The 24845-nt window shown below is 36.0% G+C and overlaps 1 protein-coding gene across 1 annotated transcript in view; it reads right to left on the reverse strand.

Annotated features, from left to right (window-relative positions):
• Positions 1-1487: 1487 nt before the first annotated feature.
• The window catches only part of LOC110457310, a 57797-nt gene continuing 34439 nt past the window's right edge, over positions 1488-24845 (reverse strand). The window contains exons 4-8 of the mRNA XM_021508528.1: positions 23710-23760; positions 21915-22061; positions 21575-21741; positions 3232-3345; positions 1488-1611 (exon numbers count right to left, since the gene is read on the reverse strand). Of these exons, the coding sequence (XP_021364203.1) occupies positions 1525-1611; positions 3232-3345; positions 21575-21741; positions 21915-22061; positions 23710-23760 (566 nt within the window). The 3' untranslated portion in view covers positions 1488-1524. The remainder of the gene's footprint in view (positions 1612-3231; positions 3346-21574; positions 21742-21914; positions 22062-23709; positions 23761-24845) is intronic.

The following is a 24845-nucleotide window of genomic DNA, read 5'->3' on the forward strand; positions in this document are numbered from 1 at the left end:
CCAATAGGGAAAATAGAGGTAAAACCTTTAAAATCCTTCTTCTACCATAGGGATTAAGGGATTTTATCTTAATTTAGTCTGGAGCATCCTTGGGCCAAGGGGACTCAATTTTGTATTAGCAATGGGGGTGGTCTCCGAGGGGGGTAGAAGGGCGGGGCCCAATAGGAGAAATAGAGATAAAACCTTTAAAATCCTTCTCCGACCATCGGGATAAAGGGATTTTATCCTTATTTAGTGTGGAGCATCCTTGGGTGACGGTGACTCAATTTTGTATAATTGGTGAGTATGACCCCCGTAGGGGCATAGGGGCGGGGCTCTGTTTGAAGTTTGTTCTCTATATCTCAAGTACTGGATGGATCTTTCTGAAATTTGATATGTACTTACAGCACCTACCATTGAGTGCTATATCTTTACTTCATACCAATTACTTTAATTATATGCAGGTGAGCGATACAGGCCCTCTGGGCCTCTTGTTTAATTTTATTTTTGTGTTTTTTCCTCATTTTTTGTGTATTTTTCACTATTTTATCCGTTTTTCAACTTGTTGAAACATCCTAATTTAAGTATAAAATGATGTTTATGACCTCTCATTTGTATTTTCATACTGATTTCAGTGTTTGTTGAGGAAATATTTGAGTTTTTTTAATAATATTTTTGTGTTTTTTTCCTCATTTTTTGGAGTTTTTTCACTATTTTATCCGTTTTTCAACTTGTTGAAACATCCTTATTTAAGTATAAAGGGATGTTTACGATCTCTCATTGGTGTTTTCATACTGTTTTAAGAATTTTGGAGTGGAGACAACATGAACTTTTAATAAATAAAATATTGTTTAAGCGATTTGTGCCAGTGGATCTAATGGGAACAAAAATATACATGTATTCAGAAAACCATATCTCAGTGGTCAACGACAGGTCATTTAACCTGTCAAATCATCAGTGTTATTGTGCTAGTTTGTTAAGGTCCTTGTTTAATTTGTGGAATTATGTTGACGCCAACCTGAACGTCCATTTCTCCTCCCTATACATAGCTACCTTTTTAGGCATTTTATAAAACGCAACCAATGGTCAATTTGTATTCTCAACCAATTTTCATGAAATGCACTCCTGGTTTCTTAACACTAAATTGACTTTTACATGTTCACATGTTAGGTTAATTTTTATCACCATCTGATAAGATTTTGTTAAAACAATGTACGTATATCATAAAGGCGGCGTATTGTGTACCATTTGAATCACACTTGTTTCAGATGTTAACACGTTTTCTTGGGAACATATTGAAACAAAAGTAATCTCATCTGATGATTTTCCCTAGAGTTTGCAGACATAAACATATCACATTTACACCAGAAGTGAAATCGGTAAAAAACTATAATTCAATTTTGTGATTTGAATGAACGAAAGAGTACATGAATGAAAAATAAATAAATAATGCAATGTAAATAAAAAGCCAAATAAATTAATCGGCATATAAATAAAACACATATGAGCATCGTGTAACACAAGTCTTTATTTCCAGGTACACTATCATGTCCATGTGAGTACATAATAAAAGGCTGCGAGGCGGTGTTCAAGGTGCAACGCAATCGGAGAACCACACCTCTGTTGTATTAGCTGCAACAGAAGACGCGTTAGAATAAAGAAAATATATGCAACGGGGCGTTTTGAAACAAACAGCGGGTCACATCCATGGACATCTTCTAACAGGTATTAAGATTATTATTCTGATCTAGGAATATATCGCCTGTAATTATACATATATACCTGATTATTATCGTAAAACCTCGTGCATTGTGAACTATTTTCCCCCGTTATAACGCCTGAAATTTGGACTTGCAAGTTTATTTTAACAGAAAGATTGTCGGTTTTAAAGTTTCGCCATCTTAAACAGGGGATTTTCTCTAATCAGTTTGCATACAGAACATTGAGACAGGTGAAAATGAATCACAATATTCTTAAGATACTTCAGTCATGATTGATAATCAATGCATAGAAAAATTGATGTCAACAAAGCTTTTGCTTTAATTTTATGTCCACAGATGCTTAATTTTAGCAGAATATATCATATGCACAATTTACAACAGGTATAAAAAAAACGCAATTGTAAATTTTATATAAATCTATGACAAGTTAGTTTCAAAAGTTTAAGCAAGCATTCCACATCATTATCAAAACAGTTACACACTCTATCGTCTGTTATATGGACGATAGCATTCTGACAATGTTCAAACTGACTTGCAATGTTATTTTCCTGTTTTCCTGTTTAATACTCGGCTTTGGACAGCGATTAAGATAGTAGAGGGAATTACATGTATATTAGAATACCAACATGTGAAAGCATGAATAAACGTTCATTTACTTACACACATATTAAGGAACTTCAACGAACATGACGAACGCAGTATGTAAACAGTCAATTAGATCTACGTCATGTATACCGCCAAGGCCGAAACTACCAACAGCCAAGCCGCGAGGGATGCAGTGTTGGAATTACGACTATTATGTTCACCATGACATACACATAAAAGATTTCTCATATTTTATAAATTCAAATCTAGCAATTCTCGTCATAACAAATAGCGCTTTTTCATACCGGATGTCAACATCGGCCTATTAGTCCATGCTGCCGAATGCTTATCGTTTGAATTCACATCTACACAAGATTACACTCTTGGAATTTCTCTGGGTAGAGTCGCCTTCTTCATAAGTTAAACCACTGTTTCTTCTTTGTTTTTGTCAATAGGAGTGACTGAAGTTGAATGTAGCGGTCGTGGGGGAGGTTTTACTTTCGACTCATATTGATTTTAGATGTAGGGAGTTAATCTTTGAGTTTTACCAATGTTAATAAAGTTTGAATGGCGGAGAATTTACTTACAGCACACACTTCACATGAACGACATTCGCTTTGCGTCGTAACGAATCGCTCATGTGATAAGCTTTTCATAGTATTTAAAGACAAAGATAACATGAGTAAATATTGTTATGTTAAGTAATTTAGTAGTCCTTTCTGAAATATATCAGTATCGGACAAGGACTCTGACTTTTCATTCATTATGCATTAAGTTTATGCCAAGGAAACAAAATAAAAGTGATTCTACAAAAAGTTGTTCGGAATTAATATTGAAGCTAGTACAATGGTTACTTCTGACGAGGAAATTTGTTGGGATATTCATGGTAAGCCATAACTTAACAGTTTATTATAAATATCAACATCGCTTCGAATTGTATACAAACCTCTATTCCACCATTTTGGCATGAGTGGAAGACAGCCGACCTCCCCATGAGTAGTCCGCTGATATAGACGGCCACAGGCGTGAAGCGTGGTATCAGATCACAGTTGTCTATAACCTGAAAGTAAGGCCAATCCATATACTGTATTCATGAAGTAACTTTCCTCGTTAGATACTGCTAGCAAATTGATACTATTTGACATTTACAATTATACAGACGAATAAGACGAATAAGAAGAAATCAAACAAAAACACGAATAACGCTGGACGTTTAAGAAGGCAATCGACTTGCAGATGAATGTATGTTGTACCCAAAAATTGTCTGCAAATTTTCGAGTGTGTTCTATTATATTTTTCCCATTTGTTATCCCAAATCCTGAAATTTATTTGTATTTACACAATTAACTTAGCATTTCTAATCAAGGTACTGTCACATTATTCAACATTATTTTTCCATCTTTGACGTTCTTTTAACTACTTGGTCGAGTGGAGCCACCCCTTCAGCCTGTAAAACGTTTTGAGACAACCCGTTTTTCCCGTTTCTTCCCACTTCGCTTGCACACTGACTAAACAACTACGTTACTGGATATAAGCATTACATGTCTTAAAACTTTTTTCTAATGAATCACTTGAATGCACCAATTAATGATTCCAAGATGAATTATTCATTGTAAATACACTTCGGCTGAAGACTGACATACTACAAAACAATGCGGTTGGTTTGAAACCATCGGTCAAGTTAAGTGAAAATGAGTGATTTACGCGCGTTCAAAATATGATCAACCTAATTTGAATTCGAGTGGTACAAAATCAAAAGAATAGCGCGTCCAATTTATTGGCATGGATTTTAAACATTCGGAAAATCTCTTGCCACATGGCACCGAGAAAGATTGTTATTGAAAGATTACGTTATGCTGGCGAACAAACGGCACGGCGACAGATTGCAGATTAACGTCAATGCACCGTTGAGCTGTCAAATTGCCTTCAGTGACGACTTAGGGGGTCATAGGGGGTCCTTAGGGGGACTTAGGGGCCACAGCAGATCCCACTCCATGTCTGGCACAGAGCGGATAGAGTCTCTGGTGGATTTTGGCGCGTTCGAGGCGTCGATCCAATATGTCCCACACGTGCTCTATTGGCAAGAGATTGGGACTGTATTAAGATTAAGGTGCCGTGTCGACATTATTTTGGCGAATATAGTCAAGTGCAAGTCTCGCCACATGACACCGAGCATTGTCTTGTTGAAAGATTACGTTATGCTAGCGGACAAACGGCACGAAGACAGATTGAAAAATAACGTCAATGTATCGTTGAGCTGTCAAATTGCCTTCAATTCTTTAGTGGTTTTGCGACCACTACAGATACCACCCCACACCATACCGCTGCCGCCACCACCAAATCTGTCGCGTTCAACCATGCAGTTTCATTTCATTTCAACACATTTTATTGACAAAGATGTTACAAGTCAACTTGATGGAATAGCAGGCAAAGCCTTGATATCCTCTTTCCAACGATGGCTTAATTAATAGAGTCTGTTATTTTGGATTTGATTTAATTTATGCATCGATTTTGAAATGAAAATTATAAACACAAAAGTTAAAGGAATGTAACTCCTTCTTAATTAACATAACTGAAATACAAATACCTTCACACTTCTCACATCACATATAAAACACTTCCATACCTACTTTTTATTTGTTAAAACATTTTATATAAGCTATCAAATCACACAGTTATTTGCAGACATTGAGCAAAAGTCCATGTGCTATTATATACACAGGTCACAATTGCCAAAACTGTTATTTTATTGTAATTTTAAATGCAAACTGATAGCTAGTCTATATGTATAAGATGGACACTGCAAAACAAGACAAATTGAACAAATCTTACAACAAACACACATGCTCAACTGAAAACTCATATGTCCGTCAAAGAATACCATTTATAGAAAAGTAGGTAAAGTAGAAAAGTGATATTTTCAAGAAATTTTTACCTATTTGTGGAGTATAATTGAAATAGGAATAGAAAAGTATAAAAGTATAGAGATTAAAACGCCTGGATTTACTAATAAATAACTGCACATCATTAAGTAACTGTCTGTTTGTTATTCCATCACAATTAGGACAGCCTTGTAGAAAAATGTTTGTATCAATATGGTTATGATTTCCATAATTATCAACAGAAGTATATATGAAAAGTCTGAGATCTTAATACAATGGACATTCAAGAAATTTATGGAAAATTGTTTCATATTCAAAAGAGCAAGCACAAGAGGGACAGTCAGTTAAATGTCATTGAATAACTCAAAATTTAAATTGCTACAGAAGTTTCTAAGTTGACAAAGAATAATATTTGCTATTCTATCACATTCAGTTTTAAAAATTAATGTTGATTCATTATCAATAATAGTATCTTTATTCAGTTTGTACCATACGATGCCTGCATATTCCAAAATTGGCCTAATATATACTATATAAATTGTAATTAATGATTTTCAATTTACTTTAGTTTTAATTTAACGAAGAATGTTTAATCTACTATAAGCTTTTTCATGTATATTCAGAATGTGTTGTTTCCAAGATGCATCATCTTTTAAAGTCGGTCCTAAGTGTTTATGTGCTGTTGTGTCAGTGATTTGGCTGTTTTGGAAAGCTATTGGAGGGTAATGTTTGCTATGTTTTTTTAGAAAATATTAAAGATTCAGTTTTGTTAGGATTGAATTAGGTGTCCCATATACCTGCCCATTCACTAATGCTAGAGAGATCATTTGTTAGAACTTGTGCTGCATGTGCTGGGTTTACATCTATAATTACATATAAGGAGGTGTCATCTACAAAAAGCTTCATATTAGTTGAAACATTGTTAGTAATGTCGTTGATATATAGGAGAAAACGTAAAGGTCCCAGAACAGATCCCTGAGGTACCCCTGCATTTATAACCTGAAACTTTGAGTGAAAACCTTCAGTGGTGGCTCTTTGCAATCTATCAGGGAGATAATTTTCAAACCATTAAAGCAAATTTTTATCAATTCCATACGTTTTGAGTTTATGTAAGATACCTTTATGCCACAACCTGTCAAAACCTTTGCTAATATCACAAAACAATATAATTGAGCAATTTTTAAACTTCGACCAAACAGAGGCCTGTGTGGTTGCTATGGTAACGAAACGTGTGTGATTGAATTTGCAGTCCCCTGATACCCCTATATACCAATTTTCATCGAAATCGAACAATATCTAAATTCGACCAATCATTTTCGAAACTGTTACTATTGTGTTCTGCATCCCTCAAAACCCATATGTACCAAATCTGGGTAGAATCAGACATAATAACAGACATAATCTCAATTTCGAACAATCAGAGGCCTCCATTTCGTTACCATGGCAACTGAGCTTTTTGAAACTGTTACCATTGTGTTCGGCATCCCTCAAAACCCCTATGTACTAATTCCGGGCAGAATCAGACAATATCTATATTTCGACCAAACAGCGGCCTCCATTTCGTTACCATGGCAACTGATCGAGCTTTTCGAAACTGTTACCATTGTGTTCGGCATCCCTTAAAACCCTTATGTACCAAATCTGGGCAGAAACAGACAACTTTTAAATCTCGACCAATTAGAGGCCTCCATTTTGTTACCATGGCATGTACGGCATCCCTCAAAACCCCAATGTATCAATTATGGGCAAAAGCAGACAATACCTATATTTCTACTAATCAGAGGCCACTATTTCGTTACCATGGCAACTGAGCTTTTCGAAACTGTTACCATTGTGTTCGGCATCTCTCAAATCCTCTATGTACCATCTGGGTAGAATCCGACAACATCTAAATTTCGACCAATCAGAGGCCTCTATTTCGTTACCATGGCAACTGAGTTTTACAAAACTGTTACCATTGTCTTCTGCATCCCTCAAAACCTCTATGTACCAAAGCTAGGCAGAATCAGACAACTTTTCAATCTCGACCAATCAGAGGCCTCCATTTCGTTACCATGGCAACCAGGGATGTGTAGTGGAGGGATTTGCAACTCCATTGGTTTTGTGTTTATTAACCGGACCGTGAAGTCATCGAGGGCCTACTCTGGCCCGTCTGCGCTTGCGCGCTAGTGTCAGGTTATACTCGCACTTGCTTCCGGTGTCATGTCAACACATCGCTGAATCGAATGATTTGATTGGGGTTATCCAGAGACGTATATGTAGTGCATTTATAAAATGTGTGGTCAGAGCTATGAAGCGGTTCTGTTCCAACTAACTGAGCAAAATCAAAAGTGCTAATCTATAATAATATATAAGATTCACGCCTCATATGAGTATAATGTTATCAAAATGTTACATATTCGTTGAAATAACAAATCCTTACTAAAAACTCTTAAAATAGAAACGACCGCCATGTTAGATCACGCATGATGTTATTTCAATTATCCGTTTCCTTATATGGCCAAACATAGTATTCTACTGATGCCGTAATATTTACTACAATTTCCATATATGGTCATGACTCCCATATTTAGAAGTACGACCTATATGCTAGGCCCTATCGGAAGACGGACGAAGTTTCCAATATGGCAGTCAAATCAGATTTCGATTGCACTTGCTACGTAAACTTGATACTTTCACGACATATAAGCAGGGAATAACTTAAAATTATGTAGAAGATCAACAGAAAAAGTTCATATTACAAACCTAATAGTGGATGCTGATCCTGTCAATTAATTCTAAAATCGCCCCGTGTGATTCACACCAGGCTTGCTCAACTAAAAGTAAAAAGGCATGGGATCGCCCGGCCGGGTATTAATATAAGTACTAGCCCCTAGCCTACTCTAGTTCCATATTTGTATTCTAACCTGAAACTTTTTTCCTTCGCTGTATTACCATTTTGTTCCATTTTCATCCTAAGATAAAGAGGTGTCACAAACGCCTGCTCGCTAACAACAAAAAATATGTCTGTTAGTGTGATTTGTGTATTTCATTTATTCGTCAAGTATTACCATATAACAGGACGATCTTTTTCATTATACACAAAACAACAACAAATGAATACTTGATGAAGATAAATCTATTTCGCCTTCGGATTGATTTCAGACATGTACTACGGGAAGAAGACGAGTGATCTCCCTTACATTAAGCCTTAGACATGCGCACATTTTACTTTCATTTTGTGTAGGCCTAGATATTTTCGAACTAGGCTCAGTTGCGAACATTGTGTGTGAGGATATTTGGCCTTACATTTCTTCTGATTCAGTTGAAAAAACCCATGTTATAAACATTATATTATTAGATTCATTGTGATGTTGGCTGTCATTTCAGTTTCAATTGTTATACTACTTGATGTTTTGGAACTTAAAAAAAAGTAGAGTAGTTCTAAATATTATGAAATGACAGACACATTGAGGCCAAAACAACTACTTTGTGTTTCTACTATCATCCGCAGAAAAAAAATAGAATAGGTAAATATTAGCCAAGCTTTTATTTTAATTAGAAAAGTATCTTTACTGTGCTTATATAAAGCAGGAGTTCTGACTTTCACAGTGCTATACAAACTTAAGGGTATTGTAGGCACACAAATCTAGGATAGGTCGGGTTAGCCACAGGTGCCGGACACACCAATAAGTAATGTGTGATAGTTTATACACATATTACTATTGGTGTGTCCAGTATCTGTGGGGTTAGCAGAAACACATTATTTGTTTTAATTGGCCTTATTCAATGATCATTACTAGGTAACACAGGAATCATTTATAACTTGAGAGATAGAATAATTCTTCGCAGAAAAAATGGAAATATAATTATTTTTTTAACCTTTTCTGAGTTGTACAATTTTAAAGTATCTTCTGTCTGAAATCTGAACATAACTTGGTTTATGACAAAAGGTGTAAACAAATCTCATACTGGGGAAAAGCTTTTCTATATAGTCCCAAAAACTACAGTTAAAATCCTTAAGCACTTACAAGATGCAACAATATTTATTTTATGTCAATTTTGCAATAAGCTACAAAGAGCTTTGGTTTCAACAAATTTTATTGTATTTACAAAAGGATGAGACAAAGAATAATAAGATATATTTACAAAATTATCGATAATTAATTACGTATTGAAATAGATGGACATTTATATGGAAAATATGTATATATTTTTGAATTAATGATATGGCTGAATGTTTAAACTACACACACTAATAACAAGGCTAACACTTCCACGCACATACACACATTCACAGAGCAGATTGCTATAACGGGATATAAAGAGCTTGTATTTGAACAAAACATGAGTATAATAATAGAAACCATAACATTATAACATGATTTTTTTTAAAATAAATATACATGTACTATACTGTTAACAAAGGAAAAGAGTTTATCATTTTGCACATAAGAGGCACATTGCACACGGTAAGCACATCAGCACTTGGTAATTTAAGCACATTAAGCACATTTGGGTACAGCACATACAAAACAAAACCATCACATGGAAAGCTTATTAGCTCCTAGTAGGCACATTTGCACATTGTAAGCAAAACAAAGGAGTGCAATGGACATCTCCATGTTTCCTGGTTAATTTATTTTTTCTGGAAACAACAAGGGGAGAGTGATGTACTGCTTCATCTTTTGTATTAATGAAAACCGTGAATATCTAGGAGCGTGTGTTTAAACTGTCCTCTTTTTTTACTGTGGTTCAAGAAAACATTTCCTTCTTTTTCCACAAGAGTTCTGTTTCAAATTTATCAGGCTTTTCAATTCGAAGGCTAATATATAAAAAGAGAGATAATTTTGTTTCGTTTTTACTGGTACCTTTTTTATGTACACATGTTTTACCATCTAAGAAACCAGTTAAGGTGTCTTAAGCCCCCATGAGATGTGGTGTTATAAGTTGACTTTTATGTAAATTTTGTTTATATTTAGGTCTGCTATCAAAGAGATTGACTTACTGAAATGTTTGTGAACCATTTTAATGAATTCCTAAGCTGTAATGCCTTATTCTTACTGTACAAGCTCATCATACTGCTATGCCTCCTATTTCTTTTGAATATTGTCTCTAAACATTATTATTGCTGGTGCAGAAATTATTTGGTGACTATATTTTATTTTAGGGGAAAGCAATCAACATTACAACAGACATGAATGGTTATTGATGGGAGGAAGGAGGATGAGAAATAGGAACTGAACCCCTTCTCTCATACCTTTGAGGACTTCATGAGCTTTTTCAAATGGCTGCAAGAACTGTACCAACAGTGACATGACATTTTGAAGTCTATCAGTTACCGTATATAGGAGGAACCTCTGACTAAATCATTTTCTCTCAGGCTCATGACAGCCGAGTCCACAGATCCTTCCAACAGCGAATAGTTCAAATACTTTCCTTGCAAAATGGAGAAGTCGGTGATCTTTACTTGGGAGTGGAACAGATTGAATCTGTGATTATTGATGCTGAAAGCCTGATGAGTGTGATTGAACAGCCCCTGCTGACTAAAGGCACTAATGTTGGAATCTACGTTTGTTTTGATCAATATAACACTATGGGTGCTGGGAGCAAATTTGAAAAACATTGAAAATATCTTTTAAAAAGATAGAAATACTGGTCATGGGTTCCTACTAGTTTTTGTCCAGTGAATTAAAAGTCAACGCAAATGTTAAGCAGTAAATGAAATGTAACATCCCTGGTATAAATTGTACTTTTATCAATGCTTATGCTCAATATCAATAAAATGAAATAAAGTTATAATGTGTAACTTGATATTTGTTAATTTCACTCGATTTTACCGTGTCCAACTTTTGATATCAAATCTTGTGTGATATATATGAGAGGAATCCCACACAAGATGTAATCTTGGCTATGTCAATGAAAGCAACTGTTTCTTAAGTTTTCAACTATATTTCTTGAAAGTTCATTTCTAAATTTAATACATCAATTGTTCAAGACAGTTTTAAGGTCAAGTTCATACATTCAAGGTGAAGGCTACAGCTACACAACCTGTACATGTGACAGGGTAATTGTCAGTGCTTTCCTAACTAAGTATTTAAACAAAATGTATTTAAACAAAATGTTTAAAACTTGCTCCATCATTCTGAACATCAAATCATGCACTACAAACAAATACACATGCAACCTCAACTTTCAATAAGTCTTGTCAACATTTGTTGCACAAAACCAACAATAATGACAACTGTAATAACAAAGTATGTGCTCTAGAAGGTACATTTGCAATACTTTTTTGAAATATATTTGAAATTGATATTTGCATCTTATTTCAAATGCTGGCCTATGACGACAATGATAAAGCTGAACATATGCTATACATTTCTTTTTGTGAAGAATTTATGCAATGGAAATAGAGGGAAAATAGTGTAACTCTATTATATTTTGGTTATCTTATTCAATATTGAAACATACAACAATGTATTATATTGTATTAGAGTACTTGTTATCTTATTTGTTCATAGGAACACTGATGCAAAATAATTCCATTTTTCATAAGTAGAGACCTTTTCACTGCAGTGAATATGTGAAACACTGTTTTTTAAAGCTTTTCAATTTTATTTTTTACAAACTTGTAAAGGTACATTGTATGGAAAGCAGTCATCCACTAGTCTGTCCACAATTTGGTTTCAGCAAGTTAATATCCTTAAATATTGTTCAGTTTTAATGAAACTTAGGTTTGTGTATAAACAATAAACACGGACTGATACAAAATTGAAACTTGAACATAATTCACACGTATTAAAAAGCATGCATAACCTGGTCAATGTCCACACTTTACAAGATAATTTGCTTGAATATATATTGATCAATATACCAACTTCGATGATAAGTTCAAAGTTGAGTGAAAGCCATGCATAATTAATTAGCATACTGTGCTCTGATTGGTCAATGGTTTTTCGCCAATTACCTTTGTCAGATAAGGCCAGATTCTGATGAAACTTGGTTGATATCTTATTCAACAACAAAGGCAAAGTTAAAAGATGAACACAATCTGTGCATAATCTATTTAATGGTTTAAAATTGCCAATTTCAGTTTTTAACCTTTGAAATATGGACAGAGGAAAGCAACTCCTTTGAAAATTAATTATCTAAAAGGTCTAAAATAATATATTCTAGAGAACACTTGGTACCCCTCTTCTGACAAGCATATAAAGATATACTGTACACATAAGAAGAATTACTTCACAGTGGTAAACTTTTACATAAAACTATGATTTATAACAAAATTAACAGTTAATCCTTCTGTACAATATGATGGGAACTTCGTCTTTATTTTGTTCCCTTTTCCAAAAATAATATATATCTCAGTATAACTTTTGCCTTAGCTTTCAGTACTTTGATTACTTACTGATATCCCACGTTTGAAAAATGGTGGAATATAGGCCTATTGGAAGAAAATTTGATCTAAACAGCGAGATGACAACATGGTTTCACTGAAAATGACGCCATTTCCGACGCAAAGTGATACAAACATTAGCTCTTCTTGAAACAAAAATTACACCCATGCAAAATTAAATTAATTAAGCTTTCCATTGCTGTTTACTTTGAAAAGCATGATTAAATACTTTGGAAAAAATTTGAAGCACAAAATGGGTGGTAATGAAATTTTTTCCACCCAAATTTTCAAATGTTTACAAAAAAGTTCGTAACATAGCGGGCAGTTCCTTACCAATAAAAAGAAAAATACTGACGGAGGACAAATAAACTTGGGTCTACACAATACAAAAATTACTCATATTTTTATTGATATCCGTTGTTTGAAAAATGGTGGAATTTATTGGAAGAAAATTTGGTCTAAACAGCGAGAGGACAACATGGTTTCACCGAAATGACGCATTTCCGACGCAAAGTGATACAAACATTAGCTCTTCTTGAAACCAAAATTACACAAATTAATAATAATTCACCGCCATAAGATTACCCCCATACAAAATTAAATTAATTAAGCTTTCCATGGAAACCATTCCGTTGAGGAGGAATTAGAAACACAACTATGTTGGGTTAGCAAAACAAAATCTCGAATCTCAAAAAACAACATCTAGTTGACGTTGAACACAGTCGGAGAAATAAATCAATACATCGGGTCCTGTGACACCATCTATTACTCTCACCGGATGTAATATAAACAATCTACAACAACAAGATCAACAAAAATTTTAGTAATACTCAGTATTATTGGTTTGTTTACACACCAATTTCACGCTTCAACCACGCTCTGATAAAGCCATAACTTGTCCGCTAGGGGGCGCTCGTTTCATAGAACACCGATCAAAGGAGATAAGCTAACCTCACTCGGAACATATTTACTAAGGCAAAGAGTAAGTTGCGTATCCCTCCACTACACATCCCTGAAATCTGAGTAGTAATCTACAGTCATCAAGTAACTTTTCTGGTTGAAGTCGAATATATCACACGTGACACGTTCCCAAGGGCGCGTTGGTGTTTCATAACTTTTCAATTTTTTTTTACGCTGACTTTCGTTGTAAGCATTGCAGACTTCACATCTGGATATGTACTCTGTGACATCCCTATTCATGTTCGGCCAGAACATACATTCGCGTAGTCTTCTTAGACTTCCTTGAAGGCAAATATGAGAACTGTGAGCCGTTTCCATGAGAGAGCTCATCTCACTCTGATGTATCACAACTCGGTCCGCTTTAAATTTCAAGCCATTTTGGATGGTCAGTTCCTCGCGGAATGGGTCGTATGTCTGTATCTGCGGTGGCAGATTGTCTCTTTTCTCAGGCCATCCCGACTTGATGGTGGCCATCAACATGACCAAGTCTTCATCATTTCGCGTTCCCGTTTGTAACTTTCTCAAACGTTCAGGTGATATAGGAAGATTCTGGACCATGTTTACGTTCTCAAACCTCTGCTCACTTTCTGACCTGTCGGTTTTGTGTCTCAATGGCAGAAATGCTCTGCTCAATGTATCTGCAACATACATTTCCGGTCCTGGTTTGTAGGTTACCTTGTAGATGAAACGTTGGAGACGCAATAACATTCTCTGAAGACGTTTTGGTGCGCTCATTAGATTTTTAGCTAGGGCCAAGTGAGCTTATGCCATGGTGCGGCGTCCGTCATCCGTCCGTCCGTCGTCCGGCGTCAATATTTTACTTTAAACAACTTCTTCTCAATAACCAAAAGGCCTGTGATGATGTTATTTGGCCAGAAGCAAACTGGGATGAAGGGTTACCAAGCTTGTAAAAATAAATGACCTTCACCTATTTTCAAGGTCACAGGGGTCAAATATATTAAAAACTTTAAACAACTTCTTCTGAATAACCAAAAGTCGCAGGATGATGATATTTGGCCAGTAGCATGATGTGATGAAGGGCTACCAAGTTTGTTCAAATGAATGACCTTGACCAACTTTGAAGGTTACATGGGTCAAATGTCTTAAAATCTTCAAACAACTTCTACTTAATAACCAGAAGGCCCAGGGTACTGATATTGGGCCTGTTGCATGCAGGGATGAATGACCTTGACTCACTATCACGGTCACTGGGGTCAGATGTCTTTAAATCTTCAAACGACTTCTTCTCAATAATTAAAAGGCCAATGGTACAGATATTGGGCCTGTAGCATGCTTGGATGAAGGGCAAATGAATGACCTTGACCCACTTTCATCCTAATGTCCTTGTTCGACATATAAGGACACAGGCTTCATGTGTAAAACTTTTAATATGTTCATGTGAATCAAACACTGATATTCTGCCTGTAGCTGTATTTTAGTCCACTTTTAAGATTACAAGTGTGAGATTAATACCAGGTGAGCAATGCAGGCCCATTGGGCCTCTTGTTCCTTGTTATGCTCAAGCGGCTTATGATCAGATTCTACCAGGATCTCGCGTCCATATGTGCAGTTCGGGAATCGTTCCATTCCAAATACTACAGCCAAAAGTTATTTCTCTATTTGGGCATATTTTTTTCGGCAGTTGTTAAAGCCCTGGAAGCGTATGCGAACGGGTGACCATCTTGGAGGAGACAGGCACCAAGCCCATGCTGTGATGCGTCGCATTGAAGCACAGTGTCTCCTTTCCATGGTCAAAGTATTGTAGAACTGGTGCATTGGTCAGAAACATTTTGATGTCACTCGGTGCTTTTTCATGAACATGTTCGTCCCAAACAAACTCATTCTCATTATGGATCAAAAGTCGCTATGGTTTTGTTCGCTCTGACAGGTTTGGTGCAAACTTCTGCACGTAGCTGACCATGCCTAACAGTCTCTGTACACTAGTTTTGTCTGTAGGTGTAGGCATTTCAACAATCGACCTGACCTTCTCAGCGTCTGCTTGTAGATCTTCTCTCTAAATAATGTGTCTCATATAGGTGACCTCGGTCAGTTGAAGCTTCATCTTTTCTTTGTTGATACAAATTGCTTTCTCCTTACAACGTTCAAGGAGTTGTCCTAATTTACGGTCGTGATTCTGGGGAGCTTGTGTGTCATCACTACCACGCCCATACACAAGGATGTCGTCGTGTATCGCCTTTACACCAGGTAGCCCATCCAGAGCTTGGTCAAGTCTCCTCTGGAATTCTTCTGGAGCTGGACTAATTCCAAAAGACATTCTTTTCCAACGATAGCGACCTAAGGGTGTGCTGAAGGTTGTGAGAAGACTGTTCTCTTCATCCAACTCACCTTGCCAAAATCCATCTTAAGCGTCAAGGACTGTGAACAGACGTGCTTGCTGTAGGTCGTGTAGCATGTCGTCAATTGTTGGCGTTGGAAAATGATTACGCCTCAGAGCCTTGTTGAGTGGTTGTGGATCTAAACATAAGCGTATCTTTCCAGATGGTTTTGAAACAATGACAATTGCTGAGATCCAGTCAGTCGGACTGTTGGCCTTGGTTAGAATCGTCTTTTTCTCAAGCCTGTCAAGTTTTGCTTTCACTTTATACTTTAAAGCAATTGGCACTTTCCTTGTGGGTATCTTTGTAGGATGTACACTCTCGTCAATCTCTAAGTTTTCCTTCTCCATCAAAGACTTCAGGGTAGCTCTCAATAATGTCGGACTTTGTAGTATGTGTCTTCCTGTCACTTACTTGAGTCCTTCTCCATTTCTAATGACTTTTCTATTTACAGTTATATAGTTCATCTCCTGTATCGCGATTGCTCCAAGAATCGGATAAACATCTGCGTTGACAATCACAAACTCAAACTCATATTTGCTCCGGTTCTGCGGATTCATTAGTTTTATACATTTGCTCCCAGCTGACTTTGTTTGTGATTTATTAAACATGACCAGAGTCTTTCGATACTCCTCTATATTTTCCATCTTAGGGTCCTTGTACAATCTTCTGTACAGTGGAGCGGGTAGAACATTTACGGTGACTCCACAATCTAATTGGAAATCTACATTTCTTCCATTCATTGTCACTAGTGCATTGAATTTTTTTCCTTTCGCGTTTCAGTTTCTACAGCGAATAAGAATCATCATTGTCCTCATTCACATAGTGTACTCTACGCTTGTGAGGAGTCCCTCTATCTTTGATTTTAGTTATCTCCCCTGATTTACATTTGGCCTCAAAATGGTTGGTTCGATGGCATTTGTTACACTTCTTTCCCCATGCAGGGCACATCACCTTTTTGTATGGGTGAATTCCACCACAGAACTTACACTCCTTAGCACTTTTATCGCGGCGCTGACTTTCATGTCCGTGTCTATTAGGTGGTTTATTACTGTTAGCCCTACTGTCCTTCCTCCTAATGTACTCTACATCCTCCTGAGATTTTTTTTTTTATTTGTTTGTTGGTTTTCTCTACTGCGCGACATATGTCTAAACAGGTTGTCAAGGATAGTTTGGAATCTTGTAACAGTTTCTTTCTTGTATTGTTGTCGCGAATGCCTATAATCATCCTATCGCGAACTAAACTGTCCTCGAGCGTTGCATAGTTGCACGTTTTCGATAGAGATCTCAACGAATATACATACGCATCAATGGTCTCACCTGTCTCTTGGTCTCGTTTATTGAACAAGTATCTTTCATACGTTTCGTTTGTTTTCCCCACGCAGAACTTCTCGAATTTGTCAATAACTTTCGCGACATCTTTGTCATCGTCGTTTCCAAATCCAAATTCCTCAAATATTTCAACGGCATCAGGCCAAACACACGTTAGGAATGTTGCTGTTCGTCGAATTTTCTCTTTCTTGTCAAGACCGGTAGCAATTTCGTAGTTATCCCAAACCCTTTTAAACCTTTTCCATGACTGTGACAAGTTCTCTTCTATGTCAAGCTTTGGCGGGAATGGTATGTTGTTTACTTGGGTTTGAACATGCGGTATTACAACAGCGTTGTTCTCAGCTATTATTCGTTTCAATTGTGGTTCGATCAGTTCAACGCAAAGTCGTACCACTTCTGGCACCATGTAACGTTTAGACGTCGGCTTTAAGGGGAATACATGGCTACGCAGGTCATAAACAACACACTGAAACTTCGGGACTATGGAGCGGCCATCACTGTTTTGATAACACGAGGCCAACACAAAGATCCATGACATCACAATAGTATGTGTACACATGACAGTATTATTAAGCTTTTACTTTTAAAGAAAACGTTACAGTTCCGACCCCTAAATGATATTTGGGTCGGACCCTGGGGTTAAATATTTCATTCTGGCTCATAGCAACGTGTCAAGCCCCTGTGGATGGACCAATAGGTTGTCATATTCTACAATGGATGGGTTAGAAAGGTTTTACTAAAGAAGTTTTTTGAAATGTCCGATTCGGATCTCAAAAAAAACTATATATATTTATTTACATTACAATGCAACCTATAATTCCCTTAGAATTCTAAACTCTTAACAAACATCGGCTTAAACGTTCAATGACAACAAAATTATTCTTTGCACAATAATAAACTAATTATAATTGAATTCAGAAATATTAGTTCACGCTAATTTTGTACCCGTGCTGGTCAGTATAGACAGCACATTGCTCACATTTAAGATCATGATGTTCATCGTGTCCACGAAGCCCAAAAAGGTTTACATGCATAGAAAAACATGGTGCACTGTAACGACTCGGCCGTGTCCGCACCAAAAACACCACTTTCCCATAATATTGCTTCGTCCTTGGGCATCAATGCCTGGGCCTGTTAAACGTTTGTACCAAGTCCGCTAGAGAGAAGCTCTTTCATTCTTGCATCCAACACTTTCCGGAAACTGTTAAATACGCCATTTTGCGAGAGAGAAAAAAGTTCTTGTCATTTACATTGCATTCTCTCAAATGACGAAGAAGTCCACAGATGATTAGGTATAGATCTAGAGAACGTGGAGGGTAAAGAGTCCCGTCTTTCTTCCTCGTTTCCATAACGAATCTTGACAGGAAGTAGTTCATTTCTTAACCAGTCATTTCAAGAAATTCCGGGATCACTTCACCACCAGCCATTTTTCCATTTTGGAGCAAACTTCCAAATACACGCCTCGCCAGAACTGTATTCTTTTTAGTGTTCACATATTCCTGCTATCCAATAAGCTCTTTCTTTCCCGGTGTAGATACTGCTTCCCCAAAACGTTTGTTCTCGAACTTGGGAGGTTTCTGGTAATTCTAATTCAAATGTCCCGTGTCCATTCAGCTCAGTGTCCATTTCTGTGTCACTTTCAGACAGTCTGCTTGACGAAGCGACAGGTACATCTTATTTAGAAACACACTGAGTCAGCGACAGCTCGGTAATCTCATCAAAAGCTTTCACTTCGTTTTCTATACCCTGGCATGCTTGATATAACACAATGTCATCAAAATCGTCTTCTTGTAAATATAGGAAATCCGTGACTTTCAAATTGATAGTGGAACTAGCTGACGGCGTTGTCATCCTGCTGTTTTCAAAGGTCAAATGGAAATGGTGAGAAACTAAAGGCAGGAAGTGGTGTAAGGCTTGAACTTCTAATTGATTGTTGTTTTTTTGGCGGGAAATGTACTCCTCATTGATTGTTGATTGTTTTTGGCGGGAAATGTACACAGGAACACAAGACAATTCTGAAGTTTAGTGACAGTTGATTGACGGACCATGATACAAGTCATTTATTGAATGTCTATATACTCGGGTACACTCGATATTTCGGTAGGCGTTAACTCGTTCGCTTCGCGAACTCGTAACCGCACACCGAAAAATCTCGTGATACACTCGTCTAGACAGTCAATAACTATAACATGGCGGCTACCGCTTTCATTGTATACACTTGTTTTTTACTGTGTCAAATATTTAAGGGAGTTACAAGAAAGTTCGCTGAAGCATAAAGTCAAGGCTAGAGCACGATAACGGCTTCATAAATATGGGTCGTGATGTCGGTCTCTCGAGCTGATACCGAGTCCCTTGTCAAATAATAGGGGTCTTAATGTAGTTCCCGCAGAAAATGCATGTGGTTGGGCAGGTGACCACATACCTTAAAAAGCGAATAGACAGACTTGATTTATAGCAAACAAATAGAGTGTGTAATGTTGTTTATCCTTCTGCCTTACAAGTAGATATTGAAGTGTGCTGAGGTGATATATTATCATACACATCTGTTTCAGTTTATTGTAACACTTACTCCATTAGAAGTAAATTTATTGTTATTAACAAAAACTGAAGTATCATAACTATACATTTAACAACATTCACGTACAGATGCCAATTTCAACAAATTACCTGGATATATATTTGTCAGCAGATTTGGTGCAGTAGTATAATAAATGGAATCACCAATGAACAACCCTGCGGACTTTTCATGACTTCAGTTTGACTTGCGACAAGTTATATTCATCTCAGACGTAACGAAACAAATTAAAAACCTTATGTTCATCTCAGACGTAACAATACAAATAACAAAAGTAATGTTCGTCTCAGACGTAACACTACAAATAGCAAAAGTATTGTTCATCTCAGACGAAACAATACAAATAGCAAAAGTATTGTTCATCTCAGACCTAACAATACCAATAACAAAAGTAGTGTTCATCTCAGACGTAACAATACCAATAACAAAAGAAATGTTCATCTCAGACGTAACACTGCAAATAACAAAAGTATTGTTCATTTCAGACGAAACAATACAAATAACAAAAGTATTGTTGATCTCAGACGAAACAATACAAATAACAAAAGTATTGTTGATCTCAGACGAAACAATACAAATAACAAAAGTATTGTTCATCTCACACGTAACAATACCAATAACAAAAGAAATGTTCATCTCAGACGTAACAATACAAATAACAAAAGTAATGTTCATCTCAGACGTAACACTACAAATAACAAAAGTATTGTTCATCTCAGACGTAACAATACCAATAACAAAAGTAATGTTCATCTCAGACGTAACAATCCAAATAACAAAAGTAATGTTCGTCTCAGACGTAACACTACAAATAACAAAATTATTGTTCATCTCAGACGTAACAATAAAAATAACAAAAGTAATGTTCATCTAAGACGTATAACATATAACATACTATAAACAGAACACTATGACTACATGTAGATCTCGCAAAAACATACGAATTTATTTTTGATATTATCTTCGATCCTTGTGAAATTGATTTACGGTCATCCATCCACACATACATGATGGTCCGTCTCATCAGCAGACTATCAGCTTTTAGTAATTCACATGGAGTCGTTTCAATATTTCATTTTGAATTGTTTTTATATATTAAATCAGAATGGTCACCAGCGACACAGCAGTATCAAATGTAGTAACACTTGCCAGGCAAAACCGGAAAAGACTGCTCAAGGCTTATTCTTATATCCCATTTCTTCAATCCCTTGCTAATAAATTTGAGATAAGTTTTGGTAAAAAAAGGGAAAAAACAGATAAAGAACACCTTTGACAATTTATTCATATTTGTACGTACGACTTTGTATCTCGTTCGAACGACTTTTTAAATCTTTTGAACGATTTTTTTTTTTTATCTCGAACGTGCGACATTTCCATTCGTATCTTAGCTTTTTATCTCGTGCATACATGTACATCGATGTATTTTTCTAGTTCGTTCTTTTTTTCTCGTACATACGTCTTTTTTTCTCGTACGTACCACACATTATTTGTTTTATAATTCCTAAAGAATGGCACGAATACTATTTCAGAGAGACCCATTACTGAAGTTCCACTTTGACATGCATAAAAGACAAAGTATAGCTAAACTGAAACTGGTACATGAAATCAGATTGATATGCAAGTCATGTTGGCAACAGTCTAGGGAGTACATGTAACGCGATCATAAAACATGGTACAATTATTCAATTATACCTGAGTATTTATAATATTTTCAATGTGTACTGTTTTGTAATCATTTTGAAACCTTGACTTAAATAAGTACCTAAATACGATTGCAATTTTGTTCTCCATATAGAGAAGAGAAAGTATTGTGAGTGTTTTGTACGAACCTTGATGCCCTGTTTCCACTGTGACATCACCGGGATTCCGCAGTACTCCATTACCACCGCCTCCGCGGAAACGGGTAACCCATCCGGGCATCTTTTGGCGCCATAGTGTTCCACTGACTCATTAAGAGCCAAGGAAAAGATGATATCATCTCGACATGTCGGCAGGTCTAAAGCATTCATTGGATTACATAGTAAATAATTCATGAGGAATGATAATTTTCAAAGGCAATCATTTTTATTGTTCACGCCGCATCATAATTCCCTTATAATAGTTCACATGCATTTTAAATGTTAAAAAACATTTATACCTTTCTCGCACGGTTGGGCGTCTACTACTTACGCGAAAGCGGCTTCATCGTCGATGTCGTTGGCACTATCGTAGTACTTGGAGTCGTATGCATGTTTAAGGTTGCGAGTCTACTTAAGGTTGTCGATATTCCTGCAGGGGCTGTTGGTGCGTTTGTTATAGGTGCAAAATGTTCGCTTCCTTTAAGATAAAAATATGGAAGCGTTGTTGCTCAAATGATCCAATTATAAATAAACGATTTTAATAAAAAAAAAGATGAGACATTTCTGAAATAACAAATTATTGTAGCATATTTAGATTTGAGAAAAAATGGCTTTCAATTAAAAAAATCTTTGTTTTTCTAAATGAGTGATTTTGTTTAATATCAGAAATTATCATTTGGTAGCCAAATTTAAGATTAAGTTACACATCAAATGAGGAAAAAAATTCGTTACAAGACCACAACTCTTTCCAGTATGAAATGTAATGTGGCGGTAAAGTACATTATCTACCGCCTAATTAATCAGTAACATCTGTTTTACTATATACTTTAAGTAACACATAGGTTTTATTTTAGTTTTAATAATAATAATAATTCGAGGTTTTTATATACCGCTTTATCACAACCTTTTTCGTAGGTCGTCTCAAAGCGGATCACAAATTTTTATCCGTGGTTGTTGGGTCTTTAATTTGCAGTCAGCTGATATCTTTTTCAAATCCCCTAGGGGCATACAACCGGTGCTGCCATTTCGGCGTTCACAGCTAGCATTCAACAATTCTAGCACTGCCCAACCACGTACTCATTTACAGCTGAGTAGACTGGAACGAGTAAAATTTCTTGTTCAAAGATACGACACAGTGCCGTGACGTGACTCGAACCCGCAACCCTTCGGTCACGAGCCCGGCGTCCTGCCACTAGACTACCGTGCCTTAGTTTTGTTCTCGGCCAGAAAACATGCGGAAAAGAGACGACTCTATCAACATTACGACCTACTTAAGAGAATGCCTAACAACTTATTTCAACGATGTCGTTTACATAACGGATAACATTTGAATATTTTTAACGATATAATTGTAATAAACCCTACATAAGAGGGTACTTTAAATTATCAAACTAAAGGCTTATTTGTAATATTAGCCTTTTATAATACAGCTTAGGTGATTTTCCCACTACTACACAGGTTTTGACAACTTATTCATCTATAATTTGCTTGTAAAATTTTCACACCGTTAGGTCACATCACTAACACTATATCAGAGTTTAAGAAACAGCAGCAAGGTTAACAGACCCTCGGAAACAATAAAAGCTGGTGTTTTAGGACTTGGTTTATATCTGTTCATTATTCATCTAGATATGGTTATATGAATTCGATAAAACGTATACGTAACGTTTAACATGGCATGCCTGACGTTACGAAAAATCGACAATGATCATATCTTAATTTGCATGAAAGAAATGACCCCCATTCAAGAACTTTCGCATGAAAATATACAGTAACCTGGTATCATGCAGTATACAAACATCATTTACTATCCATTTTAGACATACTCTATCACTTTTTAGACATACTCTATCACTTTTTAGAATACTCTATCACTTTTTAGACATACTCTATCACTTTTTTAGACATACTCTATCACTTTTTCGACATACTCTATCACTTTTTAGAATACTCTATCACTTTTTAGACATCCTCTATCACTTTTTAGACATACTCTATCACTTTTTCATGAAATTTGATTTTTTGCGCTTCCTGAAGCCTATAACATGCAGTCGTTCTCATTGAAAGTCATTATTTTCAATAAACTGTTTTCTATATTAAGTTACATACCGGCATACAATACTCACCTTGTGGAATTATATGTACAGCTTCAGAACAGTCCGTCGGTATTGTAACGTCTTGATTGAAGAGAATAAAACACAATTAATACATTTTCATAAAATCATCATCTTTCATGAATGATACAAAACAATAACATAAGTTTCTTTTCGTAGGTTTTAAATATGGTTAACATTTCCAATCATACCAAGGGCTAGAATAGAACCACTTCTTTAGAAACATACACATACACTTCCGAGCTCGAAATAAAGGAAGACCAGTACCAGTAAATGACAGAGTATCTCCTCAAAATACAGTTAACACCAGATATTACGAATTGATATATATATATATATGAAAACCCCTGTTATATTCAGATATACCGCCAAAACCTTTAATATAAGTAAGTTATTAATATAAAACACTGTGTTCGTACAGTGACAAAGACATTACAACACTAAAAAACATCCGGGAATAGACATGGCTGGAAGTAAAGCCAGTAAGTTATAGAGTATCTCCTCAAAATACAGTTAACACCAGATTTTACGAATTGATATATATATATGAAAACCCCTGTTATATTCAGATATACCGCCAAAACCTTTAATATAAATAAGTTATTTATATAAAACACTGTTTATACAGTGACAAAGACATAACTACACTTAAAACATCTTGGAATGGACATGGCCGGAAGTATAGCAAGTAAGTTATTAATATAAAATCCTGTGTTCGTACAGTGACAAAGACATTACAACACTAAAAAAATCCAGGAATAGACATGGCCGGAAGTATAGCAAGTAAGTTATTTATATAAAACACTGTGTTCGTACAGTGACAAAGACATAACTACACTTAAAACATCCGGAAATAGACATGGCCGGAAGTATAGCAAGTAAGTTATTTATATATAACACTGTGTTCGTACAGTGACAAAGACATAACTACACTTAAAACATCTTGGAATGGACATGGCCGGAAGTATAGCAAGTAAGTTATTAATATAAAACACTGTTTATACAGTGACAAAGACATAACTACACTTAAAACATCCGGGAATAGACATGGCCGGAAGTATAGCCAGTAAGTTATTAATATAAAACACTGTGTTCGTACAGTGACAAAGACATAACAACACTTAAAACATCCGGGAATGGACATGGCC

This window comes from Mizuhopecten yessoensis, unplaced genomic scaffold (assembly GCF_002113885.1).
Source record: "Mizuhopecten yessoensis strain PY_sf001 unplaced genomic scaffold, ASM211388v2 scaffold1127, whole genome shotgun sequence".
Classification (NCBI taxonomy): domain Eukaryota; kingdom Metazoa; phylum Mollusca; class Bivalvia; order Pectinida; family Pectinidae; genus Mizuhopecten; species Mizuhopecten yessoensis.